Source organism: Podarcis filfolensis, assembly GCF_964270895.1.
Source record: "Podarcis filfolensis genome assembly, chromosome: 9".
Lineage (NCBI taxonomy): Eukaryota > Metazoa > Chordata > Lepidosauria > Squamata > Lacertidae > Podarcis > Podarcis filfolensis.
Window position 1 is genome coordinate 42,841,624 of NC_139610.1, and position 23,429 is coordinate 42,865,052.

General features: G+C 42.1%; 1 protein-coding gene across 4 annotated transcripts in view; it reads left to right on the forward strand.

Moving 5' to 3' along the window:
- MAML3 (mastermind like transcriptional coactivator 3) overlaps nt 1-23,429 on the forward strand; it is a 270,375-nt gene that overhangs the window by 6,906 nt on the left and 240,040 nt on the right. Inside the window, exon 1 of one of the 4 annotated variants that reach the window (XM_083571049.1) lies at nt 21,365-22,134. The exons of 2 other annotated variants lie outside the window; for them this stretch is intronic. In XM_083571049.1, the coding sequence (XP_083427175.1) occupies nt 22,096-22,134 (39 nt within the window). In that variant the 5' untranslated portion in view covers nt 21,365-22,095. Of the gene's footprint in view, nt 1-21,364; nt 22,135-23,429 lie in introns of those variants that run through there. One more of the 4 variants, XM_083571050.1, reaches the window with a different exon arrangement.

A 23,429-nucleotide genomic window follows, 5' to 3' on the forward strand; every position in this document is an offset into this window, starting at 1 on the left:
TGTTATTTAATATTTATTCATTATATTTGTCAGGGCAACCCAAAGTGATGTGCAACTGTGAGTCGTTCCATACTTTCCTTCAATTTACAAGATCTCTGCCAGGAATGGTAATTTAGAGAGGGGGGTGGGAAACTTTCTCCAGCTTCCAGAGGGAAGCTGATTTCTCACCTTTCCATTTAGTTTGTGCTCACACCCACCTTTAGCAGCATGAAGAACACATTTTTCAACGTATATGTTCCACTGACAGTCAAACAGTTTAATTTTGGAATAAACATCATCAGATGTTTGTCATTTTCTATTGTTATATTTACTGTGCAATGCATCGCTTTGACACATCTTGTTTGTAAGGTGGAGACAGAAATAATGCATAGGATTGAACTGGAAGTCACTTGACAGCAGAAACTGCATGTCTACTTGGAAGTAAATTCCCATGTGTTCAAAGGGGCTAGTTCTCAAGTCCTTGTGTGTGAGCTTTTGTCTGAACTGAAGCGAGGCCAATGGTCCATCTTATTAAAGACCCTTCCCTCCCAAAAATAACCACAGGTAAAATTTCAAAATACCATTATAGAATAGCCTACCTCAGAGAAATTTATAACCATTTAATCCCAGTTTTGTGAGGTTTGCGTATGAGCACTTGATAGGGGATGTATAGTTGATTTTGCTAAATCTTTGATTTGTTTATTAATAATAACATCACCAAACATTTTCTTCATTTGGCTATAGCAGCGAATAATGAATTTAGGAAACACACTAAGAATTGTACAATAAAGACATGCATTTCTTTATTAAGTATTATCCATTTTCCAGCCTAGTCATTGTGAAAGCTAGTTTTAATTTCTCTGTTACATAACTAGAAGTGTTTTCATACTGTGCTAGTTAGGTTTGTTTAAAAGTTATTGATGGAAAACTTGCAATTCCTCCAAAATGTTCCTTTACTCATCATCAGACTAGTTCCAAGAAACATCTACTCATTCCCATTCTTAGCTAATCTGCTTTATCACTTCCTACTGTGTTGAGTGTATAATTTTTAACTTGCTGGATGCATCTTAGATATTTGGCAAATGTGCTTCAGTAGTAGAAACCATCTTAAAAATTATTTAATGTTGTTAAGCCATGCCCATGTGATGACCTATTACAGTTCTGCTCTTCTGTACTGGTTTGTAACTTGTCAAATTCTAAAAGACTTTTCCTGTAACTGTATCCTTGACATCTTATACTGACAGCCTCATCATATGCCTGCTTACTCAGAAGTAACTCCCGCTGAGAGTCAAGGGGGATGTGGTTATCCGTGAGTTCTGCCTCACATCTGGTGTATATATGTAGGAACATGGGGTGGGTGCAGAGTTAACTGCAGAGGCTTGCAAGGGAATCCCTCTTTCTGTCTGTCTTACTTTTCCACAGCTGGGCCCTGATATCGCCTTTCAGTACCAGAAATAAGCCCAGCTAGGTGAAAGCAAAGTGTTCTGGGAGGGAGTCTGTAGGAGTTAAGCTGCAAATAGGGGGAAACTTCTGCACTACTCCTCATTTGTTGCCAAAATTGAACCTCACTGTTTAGTTACATTAGTACAGCAAATATGAATTTGAACTAATGGGTCAGGTAGATGAACTCGGTGGTCCTCAGGATCCCTTCCAACTCTGCAGTTTATGATTCTGTACTCTTGCATCTAGTTTGATCCTGAGTTTTGTGGCTCTTACTTTCAGGTCACTGTGCATAGGGCTGTTGCCTTTGAACCAGATGCAATACATATTTACTCAGAAGTAACCAGTTGGGCTTCTTTCTGGCTAATTGTGCAGAAGATTGTAGCCTTTGGTGCTACGGTATCCTTTGGTGGCATTTCTGCTTGATAGTGAGAAGCACTGTGCTGATTCCTGATTGGTTTTATAAGAGGCTAGAATTATGGTAGCTATGGAGTCTTCATTGGAAGTACTTACAGCAGCATTTATGCTTCCGAAAGAAGGTAGGTTTTTGCCTGCAGCCAGGAAGAGCACAGCATGGAATATGCAGAGAAAAGGAGGATGGGATGAAGGAAAAACTAGACACAAGGATGAGGCTAAAGTCATTGTAAAAGGCAACTGGGGGCCAACGTAGAGGCAGAGAAGGGCGATGTGTTGAGAAAGAGAGATTATTTTAGCAGGAATATTCTGAGTTGACTGAATAGGTGAGAGAGAACAGGAAGGAAGGCCAGAGTGGCAGTGGTCCAAGGAAAAAATAACTAGGGCATGAACAGTTTAGCAGAAGATGCAGATTTGGCCAATTTTGATGAAAAATCAGTGGTTGGAGTTGGCAGTAAAAACAGAGAGGAGAATGAAGAGCCAGCAGTGGGCCTAGTTAGTTTTATGCTTAGAAGGCAAAAGAGAGAGACTTAGCTATATCTAATCAACAGGAGGCTTGGGTGTCTGCAGAAATAATTCGTGGGGAGGGGCAGAGAGATCCATGACTTTTAAGTACAGGTATTTGACTTACCTCTGAACTCCACACACTATTACATGGTGCTGAAGAGCAGCAACAAGAAACGATAGTGATTTACTATAGTGTATGGGATTATATATTTCTGAACTAAGTTCTAACAAATTGCTCTATTTGTCCATTGAACAATAACAGAGTAAGGCACCAGAAAGACATAGAGCTATAATTTGTCCATTGAACAACAATACTTTAAGACTCTGAAAAACAAATTAAAAACCCCTAAGGCTGAATTTTTCACCTTTTACACAGAATCTCCCTTGGCTGTGATGAGTGCCAGATATAAGATCAGAAAGTAGCCAGGCTTTTGTTGTTGTTGTTAATTCCTGTCCACACGTAACATAAAGGAAAATATACTACAAAGTTGATCGCTATTGAAACAAAAATGGGAGACTCTGAGGCTCTTGGCCAAAACAGTCAATAACTACTTCTATAAATTTCTCCTTGGGTTGGGTCCTCAGCATTGCTCTCTGGATGTTCAACAAACAAGCCAGACAATTGCTTTTCATGCATTGTTGAATTTAGCCATGCCTGTGCAAAGTGCTGAAGGATTGTTCAGTTCAGCATGTTGTAACTGGGAGGGAAAGTGCTGTCAGGAGAGCCATTTTAATAGCAGGGAACCGTCTGGTGTGGTCCAGCAGTTCAGCAAGGTTCTCGGTAAAGTAATAAGTAAATCCAGGTAGGAAATGTAGATGGACCGCCAATAGTTCATTTCTGTGGATTGGTTGGGATGATGGGCATGGTTTTGACTGTGAGTCCTGGAAGACCTGTACCCTGCCTTTTAGGCCTTTTTCCAGCTGGCCTGGGAGGGTGGGACTCTGACTAACTCCAGCTACAACAGCTGAGACTGCTGAACAGAATCTTGAACTGGGGTATTGTTTAGGGGGGCTGTTAAACAGCATCTTTGTACAGTGGTACCTCAGGTTACATACGCTTCAGGTTACAGCTAACCCAGAAATAGTACCTCGGGTTAAGAACTTTGCTTCAGGATGAGAACAGAAATCGTGCTCCAGCGGCACGGCAGCAGCAGGAGGCCCCATTAGCTAAAGTGGTGCTTCAGGTTAAGAACAGTTTCAGGTTAAGTATGGACCTCCGGAATGAATTAAGTACTTAACCCGAGGTACCACTGTTTCTATATTTTGGATCTTATGATTTATGTGGCAATTTTTCAGTTTGATTGTGTACTTTTTAATATTGTTTATCACTACTCTTGCTTTGTTTGTGGTTATGTAATTTTTTAGATGCTGCAAGCCACCTTGAGCACTGTTTTAACTTTGGAAAGGCGGCATGCAAATAAAACGATTTGTTGAGTTTTCTGTTACATGGTTTGTCTACCTGCTTTAAATTTGAAATCCGTTTCACATTCCACTTTCTTACACTTTTCTACTACTATTGTGCTCATTAGGTTTCCTGTGTTGTTATGTTATTCCTAGCAACTCTTGTATATATGCTCTTTCATTTTCATTGCATCTAACTTCACAAACTGCAGAACTTGTTCGACTGGTTCTAGCATCAAATAATATTTGCTTATAATCACAAGTCAAAGTTATTATTATTTATTAAATTTGTATACCACCCTTCAACTGAATATCACTAGGCATTGGGCTGGCTAGAGTTCTTTGAGAGTGTCAACAAGCATGTAGATGGTCCAGTTCACAAAGGGTACTCAAGACTTTCAAAAAACTTTTGACCAGGTACTTCACCAAAGACTCCTGAGAAAGCTTAGCAGTCATGGGATAAGAGGAGATGTTCTCTTGTCGATCAGAACTATTAAGGTGGCCAAGTTTGCTGAAGATACTAAATAGTTCAGCATCATTAAAACAAAAAGGGATTGTGAAGAGCAGCAAATGATATCTCCAAACTGAGTGAATGGGCAGTAAAATGGCAAATGCAATTCAAACATCACAGCCTTTTATGGGTGCTTTAAACTGTAAAAGTGCTACTCCGAATTTTGGAAGTGGATGGTGTAGCTGTTGTAGGACTGGATTGGGTTAGGGAATGAGAACTGGAAATGAACGTAGTTCAGTTCCACAGAAATATACACTTATATAAATTTATTCAGTAATCACACAATATTGGGTGGCTTGATCAAAGCATACAGATGTCAATGGGGAAAGATTATTTTTGAGTTACATTGACTTAGTTCAGATGTGCTGGAAAACTTTGTTCTCCTGAGAGCCTTGGTGAGTCTCAGTGTGCTGTGTTTTTCATGTGCTAGAAGAAGAGATTGGAAGCCTGCCCTTCTAATTTGTGGTAAATCATAGTTTGCCCTTTCCATCAAATTGGGCAAACAGTGGCTTGTCGTATACTAGAAGCTAACACTTCTAATTCCTTCTCCTTGTGTGCAAGTGTGCAAGCTTGAGGGTTGCACTTGCCTGCTCTTATAACAATATAACAACTCTGGAATGTTGTTATATATGAATTACGCCATGGTGTCCCTTGTATCTCAGCGTGGTGTGCTCAAGGAACATAAGTGATTGCAATACGTATGAAAGGGATTTTTTCTGTAGGATCTCGACAGTGACTTGTGAATGATGTCAATTCCAGCTGAATTTTGTGATGAGAGAGAGATGCTTGCCTCCCCAAATTTTTCAGACATATGCCAGCAAATATTGTGGCAAATTAGTATATAGAATAATGATTCTCAACATGCATTGATGTTTTCAGATGTTCAGGGATTGGAGTTTTTTCTGGGACTGTCAACTTAAACATGTCAGGCTAATAGTGTTATTTATTAATTATTACGTTTCTATCCCACCTTTCCTCCAAGAAACTCAAGATGACATACATCTCCCTCCATTGCATTTAATTTTCATAGTACTGTGAGGGAGGTTAGGCTAAGAGTTGGTTGATTGTATTTTGTGGCTGGCTCTCCAAGGGCAGGGTGAGGTGAGGTAACCGCCTCAGGCATCATGATCCACAGGGGCAGCAGATCCCAATGTAGATCTTTATTCCATCCTTGATCCTGATCCTTGATCTACATCACCCTTTCTTACCTTGTGGGGAGGAGGGGGTGCAATTTTGTGTTTCACCTCAAGTGCCGAAATGTCTTGTGCCGTCCTGATTTAATGACTATGTCACAGTGGCTGATTATGAAAACCAGCTGGTAGTGAAATGTAGATCCAGTTAAAGGTGTGCAGTAGAAGGATCCTTAAAAATGACTATCAAATCATAAAACAAATGTCTGTGCCTTGACCTTCCAAGGATAAGCTCACACAATACTTTCCTACTACTGTTTTGCATCTAGGCTCCATTAGGCAATTTCTGCAACTTGAAATAGAAAGTATTGTATGACCACCAATTTTCCCCCAGAGTAAATAACAATGACAGTGGCAGTGTTATTTGAGGTTTCATATACTTTGTGTTATTGTCTTGAGCATATTCTGATATCTTAGTTACTCGTTCATGGGCACATATTGTCTAATATGCTATTATTCATCTGCACTAAGGATTATTTCTCTCTTTCTCTCTTTCATTGGAGCTCTCACTTTGATCTCTCCTGCAGGCCCATACGCACACACATGCACTCAGTTACTGAGAACAGCAGAACAGATGCAGGCCTAAAAGGGTGCTTATTTATTAAAGTTCCCTAGTCTTCTTCCACCTTACTTATACAACCTGCCTGACAGGCACTCATGATTCATTTAGTGTGTTCATCGTTACAAAAAACATTCCTCCTCCTTGTTATTTATTATATAAAAATACAATCTCAGCCTGAAGATAATTGCTATCGAACAAATGTACTTTTTCTGTTTAGTATAAGAAAATTTGCTAACTACTTGTTCAGATAAATGTCCCCACGGAATTAAGAGTTATGAGGGTGCTGTGTGAACATGACAACAAAACAGCAAAAGTTTGGTACAACCTTTAGTGCTATCAGTACAAAAGTAGAGGGGGAGAGGAATACCATGAAATCAACAAGGAATAACTGGCAAACCTGACTTTTTGAGAAACAACAACTTGGAAGCACTCTCAGATATGATCCGAACCTATCTCTTCATAGCACTCTGAAGGTGTTAAGATATTGTCAGTTCAATTTGAAATCTATACACTAGTTTGTACCTCAGTAGAATCAGGTTGTTTTTCACTTGGACAAAACTAGTGTCTACCGTATTGCTAGAGATCTAAATGGAAGGCAGAACGGGCAAAGGCAGCAGGACAGATTCTCCCCCTCACCATAATATTTAACAGAAGTTTTCATTAGCATTATTCATTCAACTGCTGTGTGATTTGCTGCTTTCTATTGCATAACCTCGGAACATTATGTTACGTTCGGTCAGAGGCCTGCAAAACCTAATGAGCAAGCCTCGATTCCCGGATTAGTTGTTTGGCCACATGCCACATACCCTGATATTGCCACAGAGAAGGAAACAGGAGGCATTCAGAGCGAAGACCTTGAAGCCAAGGTTCATGCTTAGTTAACAGTAGATCAGCACCCACTTAGATGACTAAAGCCACTTCTGAAGTGGTGGTTGGTATCTGAGGAGCAGTGGGGGGGGGAGTGCCTTACCTTTTCCCTACACATGGCTGCTGTTCTCCAGTGTCCAGTAAAGAGTTGTTGTTGTGTGGTTTTTTTAAAAAAAACAACCCCACATTTCCCCACTTATAATAGTCCATTGGGAAAAAAAGCATTTGGGAAAGCAATGTGGATTGGTTCGGGAGAGGGCATTCTCTGTGACAGTCCCTAGGGTGTGTGGTTCCCTCCTCACAGAGGTGTGTATGATTTCCTTGCATAGCTTTCATTATTTGCTGAAGACTCACCTCAGTACCCTGGCCTTTGACACCCGATACCCTTTTAAGGCCCATGCTCATGTAAATTGTCTTAACTGACTTTAATACTGCATTTTTATATTGTTGTAACCTGTCCTGGGACCTTATGATGAAGGGCAGGTAAGGAAAGCGAGAGAGAAGGAAGGAAGAGAGAAGGGCAGGAGTGGGAAAATGGAGAGGGGTGGTGGTGAAATGGATGGATCAAAGCAGGAGGAAATAAAAGTCATCTGCAAGTGATCAGTTGAGACCTGGCAAGTGCGTTCTGTCCCTTTCCCAGCAACCTCCTTGGGACAGGGCAGGGGGAAGAGAAGGAGAATGGGGTGCACCCCACCCACTTTTGACTCTGGAACCACCACACTTACTTTAGCCCCCTGCCCCAGCAGATGACTCCCGAGACAGGAAAGAGGTTCCACACCACCGAGATGAAGGGTTGGGGGTGGGGATTCTCAGATTAAAAACAGGCATTAAACAGCCAGCAGTCCTATCGTATTACTTCTTCAACATCAGCACAGAAGTTAGCTAATTTGTTTTCAGTGTCGATTCCACCATGCTTCTTGCACATGAAAGAAGCCAAACTAAACTTTGAATATTAATTTTTATAGTGGGGTTTCACCCAGACTGTTTCTTTTCAGCAATTAAGTTTGGTATGGTCCTTTGCCTGTTATATTTTTAGAAATAAATATGTGATGTCTACAAAACAACGATGCATACCATTTCCAAGAAACTTGCATAAGATTTCCTTACTATTTAAGGAATCTAGAACATTGTTTTGCTTTCAAGGAACTGAAGCTGCCTTGGTTCTAAAATAACTTACCATCATCCCCCCCCCCAGGGGGATATATCTGAGGAAGACTGTGGAAACAATATGTGGAATTACAAATCTGCATGGATATGGCAGGAAATCAATGAAAGCTGGAAATAGATCCCTGCACATTCGGTTTTGTGGATTTTCCCTGCATCACCTATGTACATTTTGGAACTTTTTTCCCCACAGTGTAAGATGTCTGCTAAATCTTGCTGATTACAGTTTTGGCATGTGTTAACTTTAGTGGAATAATGTAGTGAGTGTGCAATATTGCCAGCAAGTTTCTTTTTTATGTCAGGCAAATTACCCTCGTTCCCCCCCCCCCCCGCCCACCAAGAGAAAGTTAAACACCTGCTTGCTGAAAGTTAACAAATGGGGATAGTCATTCATTATTGCCTGGGGTAAGGGGCAGTATGTGGGTTTTACTAAGGGGACCCTTTTCATATAACTCTGCAACTTAGAAAGTATGAAACAAGTGCATACATTTTTAGACTGTGAGTAGACTTAAGTTATTCATGAATGAAACAGTCTGATTCAGGTCATGAGAGGCCAACTGTATGCATTCCAGATGTAGCTGGCTTCAGAGGGACCATTTTTGTGCATGAAATGAATGTGCATGTTTAAATCTTCACACAACTAAGCTGCTATTACAGCCACTCCAACTTAAGTATGACACTGGAGAATGTTGTGAATGGAAGATATAATAAACTGTGGTGACAAGATAAAAATATTCTGCAGTACTAACACTACATGGTAATTTCAAGAATCTTTTTTCTTGCATGTCCGAAGAACTGAACAAATACAAATGCAATATGTTGTTAGAGCTGTGGAGGTAGGTACTGTATTTGTGATGGGATGCAACATCATTTCAGCCTGGAGAAGTGATAACCTTGAGTGAGGCCCTGTTCCATGACCACTCAACAATTTTCTCTATTACAAATCCATTTTTGTCCAAGAACAGTGACTTTGAAAGAGCCTGCTCTTTTTCATTAATGCCTTGGCACATCACACCTTCCTTGAAGGCTGAGAAGCAGTTTGACTTGCTTCAGATCCCTTTTCTTTCTTTTTAAAAACAGTACCAAGGTCTCTCTTGCACCACTAATGGTGCTCTCATTCCTCTCTGGACAGCCGGGCTCTCTATGTCTAGAATCTGTAAGGAAGAATTACATTTGGGGGAAATGTCCTCTGTTCTGATTTTGAAGGAGTGTGATAACATGCTTTTATTATTACTGTCTTTGGGCACAGTTCATAGCAATGCACTCTCGTGATGGGTAATATGGTGATAGTGGGAATGATGGAGTAATGCCACCTCCTTTACCATAAAGAATTGCCTGCTTATTAGAATCAAGAAGAGGCCCATAACTTTAAACAAATTATTCGAACTGACTAGAAATAATTAAATACATGCTTGAGAAGGGTGTGTAGCGTTTTGGGTTTGAAGGAAGCTGGTGGAGATTGGTAAAATATTTGGTTTGTTTGTCCATTAGTATAGAGTTCACCTTGCACAGAAGAACTTTTTAAAAAATGAGTTATTTATATAACAGCTTGTAATTTAATAAGCTCATTATTCATTAGCAGCTCTGTGATGTAGGCATTTCTTCTACATAGCTAATCAAGAATTGAGGTTGCAATGTGAAAAAATCTGAACACAATTTGCAGTTTTTTTAAAGCAATAATTATATATTAGAGCTGCTACATTTTGTTTCTTAGTTGCTGCTAAAAAAAATCCCTTTGTTGTAGGAATTTTGATCAGAATTTTTTAAAAATGGTATTTTGGAATGTAGCTAGCTCACTGTATGATAATTCGGATATACTTCATTGTACTAAATTCCATTTTCACTTCAAATGAAGGGCCAAAAAGTCAGTGGAAATGTTCAAGGACTCTAGAGTAAGGATATCTCACCCTACAGTTAGAGCCAATAAATGGTTCAGTTAATCTTTTCGCCTCTTTTTCTGAACTACTTAGAAACAAATTGATTCTTGGCTGATAGGAGGGCACAAGTAGCGCTTCAGGAAGAACATAGTGCTTCTCTTTTTGTAGAGTGTACTGGCAGTGAATGGGTTTTCTTGCTTGTTCTGCAGGGAGACCGCATTTTGATTTAAAGTTATGAGTCACAATATCTGAGGCTTGGAGGCGAATACACTATCTGTAAACAGCAGCCAAAGGGCACACACTTCTGCTTTTGCAATTGGCAAAGTCTCCTCCTTACTGCTTTAAAAAGGAAGAGGGGAAAAAAATATCACCATGCCTCTTTTTATGTGTCTTTTCATAAGAAAAGTTTTTGGTGGATCCTTAATGGTTAAGTTCCCTGAAATGAAATACTATGTTGCTGTCTTAAAAATAACTGTTTCTAAGACACCAAGTCCCAAATGAGCAGGCTAAAACAGACTGGGTTTTCTGTCTGTTCTGTACATTTTGCAGCTTCAGTAGTGCAGTTAGGACAGTTTGATCATATCACCATGTATATTGTCTCAAAAGAGCTTAAAAACAACAACCCAACAACACCATTTACTGTAGGTCAGTGATCACTTACATTGTACACATCTAAAGAAAAATGAAATTGTAATGGTGTACTCCTTTTTTGTGGATTGAAACTGGATTCAAAACAACCGCCACCTTTTATTCCAAAGCAAGGCATCCTGCATTAATAAAAGATTTTGTTTGTTTTTAAGAAGTACTTTTGGATTCTTCTGCTGTTGCTTTCTGTTCTCCCCATGAAATTTCACCTAATTGGCACAGCAGTAACAAATGGCTTACTGCTTTCCTGCATTGTTCTTTACAGTTATCTCACTGCAGAACACATTACAGCTGTTTCCTAGGTTGCTCACAACTCTAGTTGTTGATTTTTGTGTTTTCTTTACATATTCTCAAAAGATGTGTGGACAAGTTAACTCTGGAGATGGTTGAGCAGTGGCTTCCAGAAGTGCTATTTTTACAATGCCAGCTATAACTAATGACCCTTGTTTCCCTTATTTACTCTTTCCTCTACCATGTGACTAAGCTCTGTGTTCTGACATCAGAAGTTAGTGTTACTGCTGCCAGAATTCCTTCTCCAGTTGTTCCTTTCCAGCTGACCTTTAGACAGTAAACGAGAGTGCAGAATCATGAACATATGTGCCCTTCCCTAACCAAACGTAAAGCCTATCTGATCTGTTTGGCTGTTTGCTCTAATACAGTTCTTGCAGAGAAATATTATGAGCTAGCAATTTGAAGTGTAGGCATGTGGAATGAGCAATATACAGTACAGTGGTACCTCGGGTTACATACGCTTCAGGTTACAGACTCCGCTAACCCAGAAATAGTACCTCGGGTTAAGAACTTTGCTTCAGGATGAGAACAGAAATTGTGCGGTGGTGGCATGGCAGCAGCAGCGGGAGGCCCCATTAGCTAAAGTGGTACCTCAGGTTAAGAACAGTTTCAGGTTAAGAACGGACCTCCGGAACGAATTAAGTACGTAACCAGAAGTACCACTGTATAAAGCGAATATACAAAAGGCACATTAAACCTGGCTTACGGTCACCACAATGGAATGTCTAGGTGCCTTTTTTGCAGTGGGGCTTATTATTATTTTTATTCATTTCTTTTCTATATTGCTTTATATTATAAAGAAAAAATCTCAAAGTGGTTTACAGCACATTAACACATTACAACCCAGGATAAACAAATTGAAACTTCAAGGAAAATATTTCAGATCCTTCTCCAAGTGACATTTTGCTTTCCCCATATTTATTTACTTCCTTAATTTATAGAGTTGCCTCATAGCAGAAGTACTCTAGGAAGCCAATGTGGTGTAGCAGTTAGGATATGGGACTAGGACCTGGGAGATCCAGGTCTGATTCCCCACTCAGTCATGAAGCTCACTAGGTGACCTTGAGCCACTCTTAACCTACCCCACAAGAGTTGTTGTGGGGATTAACTGAGAAAAAGGCAGGCCAGCCAGATGGAAATGTCAGTCGCCAAACTAGCATCCAGAGGTCTCCACATGGTTGCAATTGGACCCATGCGAGTAGTAAAATGCATCTGGTACCCGACTAATTTCTAACACTGGCTCAGATATGTTGGTATAACTCTCATATGTTGGACAGGGACTATTTACAGTGAGGATAATTGTTTAATACAGTGTTTCTCAAACTTGGGTCTCCGGCCGTTGTTGGACTGCAACTCCCATTATCCCTGACCACTGGTCCTGAGTTCAAGTGTTAAGTGAGATGGAGAGAAACTGACACCTGTCCACTTTCTCCACACCAGGCATAATCTAGACCCCTCTCTCATGTCTCCCCCTCACTCACCTCATCACATGCAAATGAATATGAATAGACCAAGTATATTGCATGCTTTGTTAGTGAGTTATTGGTGACAGGCTAGCCCATCTCCTGAAGTGAATAACTTAAATTAGAACTGTTTCATTTCCATCCCTGTAATTTCAGTGTTATAAACAAGATGAATAATGAAAACTAAGGTGTGTTTCACAGATTATGTTTTTTTATAGGTATTCGCAATGTACACAAGAAAATTATGTTTAATTTGCAGTAGCTTAACGAGGCTAGCATTCTACTTTTAAAAACATTTTGGAAGATCAAATTATTACAAATACTGTATTTCCCAGTGGATGAATTTACCTTTGTTCTTTGGCTAACTAGTTTATGAATAGGGCTTTGCTTTCTTTCTTCACCTGTTGCTTATCTGCGATACTTGTAATTAAGAGCTGGTCTGCCACACAGGAAAACTCTCTTGTACAGCCCTGGTAAGACTTGATGAATTTGTGCTACATGTTTGAATACCCTCCCTAATAAACACACACAAAACCACAAAACTTCTCTGTGCAAAGAAAGTAGCACTTTGGAGAAGACTTCTGTTTGGCCTCCACTGACCTGCATTCCACTTACCAGAAGCTGGAGTATGTTTTTTTAACATGGTAATATATTCAGTCCTTCCTCTGCATTCTGAAAACTACACTCCTTGGAAAGCCATGCCTCCTGGTTTTTCTAAATGTGTGGATTGGACTACATTCCATTGAAATTTATTTATTTAGAGCATTTGCACCCCTATCTTCAGCCATAAAAGCTCCCAGAGGGGCTAACATACAGTCACTTTAAACAAGGCAGTCCCCGCCTTCAGGATTACAATCTAAAACAAAAAACACAGCACATAATGGGAAAGGGACAGAGAGGGGAACCAAATTGCTTTTGGGTTACCTCAAAATTAAAACATGCACATATATTCCTTGATTTTGCATAATTTATCATGCTCTTGCTAGCCATGAGTTGAAACAAGCTACACGGAGCATCAAACCCAATTCTTTGCTCAGCATGTTTTTGGATAGCTCAGATTTTAGGAGGAACAAGGTGCAGTGATACTTCGGGTTACAAACACTTCCGGTTACAGACTTCACTAACCCGGAAGTAGTACCTCAGGTTAAGAACTTTACCTCAGGATGAGAACAGAAATCGTGTGGCGGTGGCACGGCGGCAGCGGGAGGCCCCATTTTTAAGAACAGACCTCTGGAACGAATTAAGTATGTAACCAGAGGTACCACTGTATATGTTTTGAACAATGGCCTCAGCAGTATGGAGACAAGGCAAGACAACGTTTCAGTGTCACCCTGGACAGCTCCATGTAGGGCTTAGGCTGGAGACCCCAATGACATCCAGTAATGTTTGTCTTCTTACACAATGGAAATAAATTTGTGCATTGAGTCTTCTGGTTTCCCTTCTGTTAACCAACCCCCAATCCATCTTCCTGCATGCCTCAAGAGTCTGCTACAGGGAGTCCTCCAAGACTCTGAAGGATGAGAGGACACAGAAACTTCGTTAGATCTCACCCCAGAAGAGCGGACCTGGGATGTTGTTTCAGCAGCAGCCATCATCAGACTACCTTGAATAGGAGCTGCAGCTCTGTCTCAGTAGCTAGCTCTGTTTTCTGTGAGAGGAGCTCTTAATTTAAAGGAGTCCAGTCTATGTTAGCAGTTGTTGACTGACTCCAATGAAGCCAAAGAGACTGTGATTCTATAGGGTTTCTGTGCTATAGTCTTCAAGGTCAGAGAAGGGCAACACAACCAGAAAAGCAAGAGAGGCTCTGACACAATGGGCTGCCCTTGCATCAGAGTCTGTGGTTCAGTTGCCCTGAGGGCAATTCCATCTCCCACTCTGAATCCCCAATCTTTTCCTCTAAAGATCATAGACTCATGACACCAGGTGAGGCAAGAACAGCAAGACACACATCTTTTGAAGAAGCATGCTGATATAACCACGTGGAATGGGGCTTCACAATGGGGAGAACTGAGATGGGGAGAACTGTACCAGCAACTAAAAAATGTATATATGGGCCCACATTGAGTTTACTTGCACAGAAGAGTGTTTAGACCTGAGATGTTAAACTCTGTCCTTTTTTTTATGAATCAGAGGGTTCTAGGCACATCTAGACTCATTAGCTCAGGCTACACACAGGTGATGTGCTTGCAGTGTTTTATGTTCTGTCTCAAACTGTACTATGTAAGAAGGGCTCCTGATTACCCAGGGCAGGGTGGTCCAACTTTTCATCTCAAGTGGGCTGCAATAGTACATCAACATGGAACCTGTGGGTCACACACTACCATGTCATGTGGGGGGAGTGAGGCAAAAAATGTGATGCTTCCTGCAGCCGTGATGCTGCCTTCCCAAAGCTGAACAAGTGAGTCACTGGGCTTTGGGAAGGAGGTGCTAGGCTGTGGCATAGTCCTAGAACCCTCATATCTTCTTCCCAAAGCTGGAAAAATGCTAACTGGGCTTTGGGAAGGAGCCTTGAGGCCTCTATGACCCTGTCAGAGCCCTCATGCCTCCTTTCCAAAGCCCAGCGCCTTGCTTACTTGGCTTTAGGAAGCCAGCATGAGGGCGGTGGGGTGGCGGTGGCAGCGGTGGAATCAAATGTTGCTGAGGGCCACCAAAAATGGCCTTAGGGCCACATGTGGTCCTTGGACTGTGTGTTGGGCTGCCCTGATCTAGGGTGTCTCTTACCCAAGTAAGCCCTGTGGGTTAATGGCTTGATCATGCAAACCTCCAGTAGAATGGTTTCCAGAGCCACAGTTCAGTTCATCTCACGCCACACGGGTACATTATCTGCAAGCCTGGCATATCATTTTGCATGAGCAAGTCCTTGCCATAAATCTTCTTCCATAGTTCATCAGAATGTGATGTCCTTGTCAAATTCTCATTTAGCTCATTTTGTCTGCCTACCCACCACTTTCAGTTAGCTCTGTTGTCCCTTATTCCCTTGTGAATGCTTGCAGCATTACTGAGTCAATGGGGCTGAACCCTAATGAAGGCTTTTGTTGTTATATTGCAAATATTTGCAAATCTAATAATTCGCCAGCGTGATGGTTGTCATTATATAATCTTTCCTATATGATAGATTACAATATAATAAACACCACGCTGCAGAAATAAGGACCTTTGCGTCCTGAGGTTACTTTGCTACCTGTAAAATGTTTTCAGAGAAAATGTTCTCTCATTCCTGCACTCCTTTTACATCGCATGTAAAGGAGACGTTTTATGGATTCGAGTCACGTAGCTCACTGTGGATGAAGGAATTTGGGCATGGGAATTTTGACAGATAAATGATGTTGTGCTGTTTGGCGCAGGAGGAGGGAAGGGGGAAGTAATACTGTCAACAGCAGAGCAATCGCTTCTCGCTTATGCTGATTGAGGCCTCAGGTGGACCTTTGTTTCTGATGCATTAAGGTATTGGGCACGAGTCACACATCACAACATAGCCCAACTTAACAATTAATTGGGATTGAAAGAGAACCTTGTGTGCGGGTGCCTAATGTATCTAAGTGTAGAATTGTTTTTGTTTTATTCTCTATAAACATGGGTGTTGCTCGAGACTGGGGCAACCCAGACAGATGGGCAGCATATAAATAAATTATTATTACTATTGAGAGGGTTTGCCAGGTAAAATGTCAGTGAACTGTTCCTTCTCCCTGTCCAAACATCTTATCCACATAAACATTTTCTCACAATGCAGTCCAGTTCCCCAACTAGTGAAGTTTCTGAAATTTATTTATAGGGTGAGACAAGGAGATAAGAAGGTCCATATATTGCAGGGATCCCAGGCACAGAAATGCATTTGCATCTTTCCCCAGAGGGTCCACCAGGGGAGGCTGGGCCTTCTAGATTAGGGGTGGGAGGTGCTCACACCACAATTGTATCCCCAGGCCCAAAACTGTGCTTTTCTCCATAAGACTGAATGGTAGCTATTCAGCTACACGTGAGGAAGTAAATCAACCAGAACACCACTGGGAGGGAACAGCTATGCCTAGCCTTTTTACTGTGATCTAGATATATTTTATTCCTGTGACAAATAATAATATAGGTCAGGCGTGGCCAACTCCCAAGAGACTGTGATCTACTCACAGAGTTAAAAACTGGCAATGATTGGGGTTCAGGTCAAAGTTGTTGAGTTTTTTTAGGAAAGCCCTGTTTTTTGGTGTTCAGGTCAAAGTTGTTGAGCTTTCTTTAGGGAGGAGGAAAGCCCCGTTTTTGGGGGGTGCAGGGCAAAAATGTTGAGCTTTTTTTAGGGGAGACAAAGTTGTAGAGCTTCTTTGGGGGTAGATGATCCAATACTCAGTAGGAGGCTTTAGATTGGTGCATTAAGGCCCCTAGTCTTGTTGATTGGAGGCCATTACCTTTGTCTCAGTGGCAGGTGTGGCCCATCCCGTTTTGCTGGCTGAGGTAAAATGGGAAATTGCCTCCCCCTGCCCCCCCCCAGCCTTGCTTTCCAAGGTTGCACGGGAAGCTGCCACACAACCCCAGTAGTGGCGGCAGGGGCATATGGGGTACCCAGAGGACATTGCCCCTTGAGGTTCTGCCACCCTAGATGGCTGTTTCAGTCTGCCTCATGGGTTGGCCAGCGCTGCTCAGTGGAAACACTTAACTTATATGTAAGTAGTGAGGATGAATTGGTGACATTGTGATAGGATGGGAAAATCCTGCTCTGTACCCAAGATTCTGTTAAAGTTCTGTGTCAGTTATAGTGTATTCTATTTTGATGTTTCCTTCCCAGCAGCTCCGTGAGCCAGTTTAGGAATAGCAGACTAGTTCAATAGTAATGCCAAACCATTGTTTGGTGCTGCGTGAAGGATCCTTCTGCTTGCCTCCTCCTTCTCCTTACACACCATAATTCCCTCCTCATCTTCCTTCTTGGTTTGAGGCAAAACATAAACTGGAAATTAGAAGCAAATACAGGTTAATTCTGGTTTGCATTCTGGAGAGCATAACCCATAGTGTGGTGGCATGAATAAAATGACAAACTATGTTTTTCCTCAAACCAAGAAAGAAGAGGGAATTTCAGAGCATGCAGTGAGGAGCGGAAAGTGTGAGGGTGAGGGTCCTTGTAGCTTATTCATTTATGTGGCATCCAGCCATGATTTGGTGTAACATGGGAACCAGCCCAGTGGCTGGCCTAAGGCTGCCCAACAGTGGCGTAGCATGGGGGGTGCAGGGGGGGCCGGCCGCACCGGGCGCAACATCTGGGGTTAGGGCAAATCCATGGGTTAGGGGGCGCAAATCCATGGGTTAGGGGGCGCAAATCCATGGGTTAGGGGGCGCAAATTACTTGCCTTGCCCCGGGTGCTGACAACCCACGCTACGCCACTGCTGCCCAATGAGTTTCATGGCTGAGTAGGGATCTGAATCTGGGTCTTCCACATTCAAGAGCTTTATTGTAACACACAGGAGCCACCTTAGAAATGAATAATTCTTCAAAATGAGATTTCATGGCTCACAGCAGAATCGCAGGCGCTCAGATTCTGGACCCCTTTGCTAATTGTCAGAGTGTTTGGACAGACCAGCCTGTTTACTCACTGTTGCTTTGCCTTCTGGGATTGTGGCTGCTCAGTTTGTAACGGCAGGAAGTTCACCAGGAATCCCTTTTATTTTGAAATCAAAATAGTACAAAGGGATGGTGTGTGAACAGGAGTAGGTAAGTAAAAACATGATTGATCCTTTCTGGTGGCTAGTACCACTTTCTGTTTCAGCTCAGTTCTTTACCACAGTAAAGGGACAGTTCACTAATATTCTGCTTCAATTTATAGTTGCCACTTTCCCTTTCCTTCCTCCTCCCCCATCCCTTACCACTCCCACTGAGGATTTCTTTTAGGGTTGTGTGTGTGTAAAGCAGCCGTATGAGAGGAATAAAATAATTTTGAAGAGAATTATATGGCGAGAATTTTGACAATGAGTGGAAGATTGTAATTACTCTCTTCCATTAGACTCAGTGGCTTTGGACAGATAAGCTGTATTGAAACGTGTGACCAGGGCATGGGATCATGGATTGTCTTTCACTGTTGTCATGGCGACAGTGATGCAGGTGGCCTATAACTGCCTGGCTGTCAGATCTTATACATCAAACTGGTGCTAAGTGAAAATATGTTAGAGGCATTGAGGGGAGGGGGGGATTGCCAGCAGTGTTTGTCGGATCAGGTGGAAGAAAGCTAGCCTCTCTTAAGAAAAGTGTGTGTGTGTGTGTGTGTGTGTGTGTAAGTAAGAGTGTAAGAGAGAGAGAGAGAGAGAGCGAGCAAGCTTTAGGTGGCTTAGAAATAGTTCTTAAGAGAGATCTTTCTTCATAAGGGCAGAAATGGCTTTTAAAAAGTGGGTATAAGACACTACCAAATATATGCATCGTGTATATGTGTAATTATTAGACCCTTTCTAAAAGTTTGGATGATACAATTATATGGAAGGCAACATAGGAAAATACATTCCAGCTGCCAGCACTATCAATTCACCCACCCTCAAAGGTTCACGGCAGTTTTTTAAAATATAGTTCTGATGAACACTAGATGGTTGTAGGTAGACCTGGGCATGGAGACCCTGCTAAGACATAACTGGCAGGGGTGGGGCGGGAACCAGGTTGAATATAGATGATTAAAAGTAAATTTCAGAGACTCGTACTAGGTGCATAACCTCAGTTATGATTCTTAAATGTTTCTTAAAAGCAATACTTTTAGTTACTCATTAGCAGTAATCTTATAAAGGCACTTTTTAGCCTACAGAGCGTTGTACAGCAATTATAACATTCCTCCTCACAACAGTCTTGAGGTAAATGGTTGTAATCCCCATTTTAGTTTACTTATCTGAGCGAGAGAGACAGTGGCTGAGTAGAAACTACCCCTTTCACACACACCCAGGCCAAGTACAGCATTTTGCCATTACTCATCCTTACCAGTTCAGTCAGCTAAAGGGTAATGTTTTGTTATCAAACATTTGCCTGGAAGGTCCATTCTTCCGCTGGTAGCTCTCAGAGTTATGCTCATCATGCTGTGCTAGTTGTGTGAAGCAGCTTACACAGATCAGTGATCATGGACTCAAACTTATTATAAAATAATGCAGTACTACTCATTTAAGGCACCCTTATAGCTTACTAGCAGCCTTATGCCCTGTGTTGCTTGGGAATTCCAAGAAACCAAAAAAGTGCAGTTTTGAAAGGTTCAGTCTGCCATCTTGATTCAAAATGGTGTCTAATCATATCCAAACACAGATGAAACTTCCTTTATCTCAGGAAACATCATGCAAAATTTAGTTACAGTGTTTTTAGAGATGTCCAAATGCATAGAGAACAGGGAACTTTCCAAAATACATAGAAGACCTCCTCAACCAGTCTATAATTTTGAAATATTGAGGTGGGTGTTTTGGACAGTGAAAGTGTGATCAGTTCCTTCATATTCCACTGTTTCCCTATTGATTGGTACTGGAGGCATTGTGACTGCTCCTTAGTTTTTGTTTCAGGCTGGTACCCTTTTGGGTTCTCCTTTTGAACCTTAAAACATAATTTGGATTCATTCTGTTCTCTTCCTTTGATCTGCCTGTCGTTAGACCAAGGACATGAAACTTCCACTTGAACTGTAATTTTTGTTTTATCCTGTCCTAGTTCTCCTACGTAAATACTGCAATGGAAGTGGGAGGCTAGGACAGCCTGCTTACACCCTTCCTTGCACAACTGGCTTTCATGTTTCCCCACAAATACCACCCCTTGATTCTCACAATAGCTAATACAGTGGTACCTCGGGTTAAGTACTTAATTTGTTCCGGAGGTCTGTTCTTAACCTGAAACTGTTCTTAACCTGAAGCACCACTTTAGCTAATGGGGCCTCCTGGTGCTGCCGCGCTGCCGGAGCACGATTTCTGTTCTCATCCTGAAGCAAAGTTCTTAACCTAAGGTACTATTTCTGGGTTAGCGGAGTCTGTAACCTGAAGCATATGTAACCTGAAGCGTATGCAACCCGAGGTACCACTGTATAGGTTAACTATCAAATTTGGTGGCAAAGAGTCTACCTATAGACCAATCTTTATGTACCCTTTGAGGTAAGGATGACTAACTTGCCTCTTAAGATCTTCTAATGAACCCTAAGTTGTGCTTGTGGACCTGTTAACAGTTTTACTTTTCTTGACAAAGGCTCATAATGAGAATATTAGGTAGCTTTAGTCTTCATAAGTGTTCCATCTCCATCTTGCATTTCTGAGATTTTCACTAAATGGTTTGGTATAGACTTCTGTAATTTTGCTAAAATTGTGGCTTCTTGGTTCACTTGTTTCAACCCTCACGTTTTGTGAACTATTACAATTTATAAAAACAATGATAGATAGAAATATGTAACCATAACTGTAGCCTAGTGTAGGAAACATATTATACTGTTAGACTGACCCTCCCTGGGTATATACCCTTTGGCCACCCCCACCCTGAATACCCTTTTCTGGTGGGTCTAATAGGCTCTGAAGAAGAAGGAAAGCCACCTCTGCTTAACCATCAAAGCTAAAATGAGCATTCCTTAGCCAAGTTAAACTGTCCAGTTTGGGAAGGTCTGTTCTCATCATGCCTTGCACTGCATTTTTAGGGAGCTCCGGAAATTGTCCCTGTTTTCCCATCAACTGATTGGGAAGAAGTGGTAATTGCAGAATTGCTTCTGGAAGCGTGCCAAAAGAAATGTGCAGAAGGGTATTCTTTCAATTCAGCCCTTCATCTTTCTACAAATGCACATCTCACTAGTGGTTGACACTTGCTTGCTTTCAAGTTACTCCCTGTCCCCTTAAATTTAGTCAGTGGTGCAATTAGATAAATTTAGTCTGCACTCACTGGTCTTAAGGCAGACCCCTCTTTAGATGTTGCACATTACTTTAATTGCGTCAACATGTGGTAAGCTAGCCCCGCTGTGTTTAGGGACACCCCCACCCACCTGCTCTTTCCGCTGAGAGGGATCCTGGAGTTCTGCCCTGACATCCTGCGCCGACTGATGTTTAGTACCACAGAGAGTTCACAGTGCTCCTTTTGTGGTCTGGGTTCTGTGTCAGGCTTCTTCCTTGGAACGTTCTGTGACTTCACAGAAGCAGGGAAAGAGCCGTCACCTGCTTTCTCTCTGGCCTCCTCTCATGATTCCCTTCTTTCCTTAGCCTGTTCTCACATCACCCAGGGGCCTCTTGGTTCCTCTCCTTCCAACCATCTGCCAAGAACGGGCAGGATGACTGGGAGGAGGAAGAGAATCCCGGGGAGGGATGTTGCTGGGACTGGGACACACTGGGTCAAGCAGGGTGTGGGGAAGGAAGTACTTGCAGGGTGATAGAGCATGGGGAGGGGGATGAAGGTCAGTGCACAGAAACCAGAGCAGCAGGACCCAGCACAGCAGGCTCTGAGGTATAGCAAACAGTGGGAGTGGAGCTGTAGCAGGCAAGGGCCCACAGCCCAGCTTCCTGGCTGGCCAGGTGGGACTCGCTAGCTCTGGGAGGAAGGGTGTGATTCCTCAGCTGGAGTAGGCTAGGAGCAGGTGAGGATCATATGCCTCGTCAAGCCCAGATGCTGCAATCAGAATGCAGAGTACAGAAAGAAAGCAGAGCTGAGGTGCTGTGTCTGCTCAACTGCCCATGTTGAGGGACATTGGCATCTACGTTCCTAGACTTCTAAAGGACTGTCCTTTGGGTTTGACTCTGGACTGTATTCTGACTGGCGGACTTCAGACTTGGCTACTTTGAGTGACCCTCGACTGCATTTCCTGACCTTTGGACTTTGCTTGTGTGGACTGACTCTCAAATGTTAGACTTTGGATTTGACATACTGACTTGCTGCCAGGTAGGCCGGGGTTCATTTTCTTCTTGTTTCTGTCTTGGCTCTTTTCAAGTGTGATGTTTTCTGGTTTTGTTTTCAAGTACCCCTTGTGAGGCAAATTGGCAATGGGAATACTCTTTGTTGCATTCGTAGACTGTGATTCTCATGCTTGAGTTTCGGTGCATATATTTGTGCTTTTTGTATTTCAAAGGTAAGACGGCTTGTGTCATTGTGATGCAGCAATCTATATGCTCAGCTTCTAAGCAGTTAAAATGGCACAGTTATTCAGCTCCATTTTCTTACCAACAGGATGGTTTAGCTGGTGAAGACACATTCTGTTTCTGGCATGTGGCAGATCGATGCTCTTTGGATGTTAATGGCTGTAGGAACCAGAGGGGCTGTTGCCTGAGCAAAGTTATTACCTCATTATCCATGGCACAGGGTTAGCTGTGAGGTTTGACCATCTGTGCTCATGCAGAGTGGGGTGGGGGGAGGAGATGGACAATACCAATAACATATTTCAAAGTGATACAGCTTCCCAGCCAAGGTTGCAGTTCACAGCATAATCACAGACCTCCACAGTTTTGTGCATTTGCGTTGCTGGGGTCGGCCTCTACCGTCTGCAGATCACGCTTCCAGCTTAGCCTTTTGTTAGTTTTCTCTTGTAGTGCTTTGTCAGGTAGGACCTATTCTGTGTTTGTAGGCTGTTAGGAAAGTATAAGGTGGTCTGTGTCTCATAAACATTTTTACCCATAAAAACAAAATAGCTACAAAGAATGGGAAGGAAAGGAGCTAAATTTGCACTGCCCTCTGCTTTTTTTTTGGTACACAATGTTACCTTACAAGTGCTAATTAACTGGTAAACATTCAGTTAAACATTAACACTGGTAAAGAGCTTTTGTAATGACAGATGCAGTTGCAGCACAATTGATAACAAGCCATTTTAAAAAAGCCAATATTGGAATTATTTTGTTTAAAAGCTGTATCTTAGGCTTGGGGGGGGAACCTTGCGTGCTTTTATTATTTTGGGTGAGGTCTTGGTTCCTTTCAATCATTTGAATGAAAATATTTGTGTTGTTGCCAGAGGTTGATGCGTCCTCCAATTTTTTTTCATTGCATCAACTGTACATATTGTGTTCCTGTAATTGGCAGCCTGTAGCTCCTTGCAGGAGAGCAAAAGCTGCTGTTAGTGTCTGCCTCAGACAATCCAATAGTGCATAATGGGAAGGGGGAGGCTTCCTGTTACAATAAAGTCAGCTACCGTCAGGATGCATGTCTCCCTTGGAAGAGTTGTCTGTATTTGCATGTGAGTGGTTTCC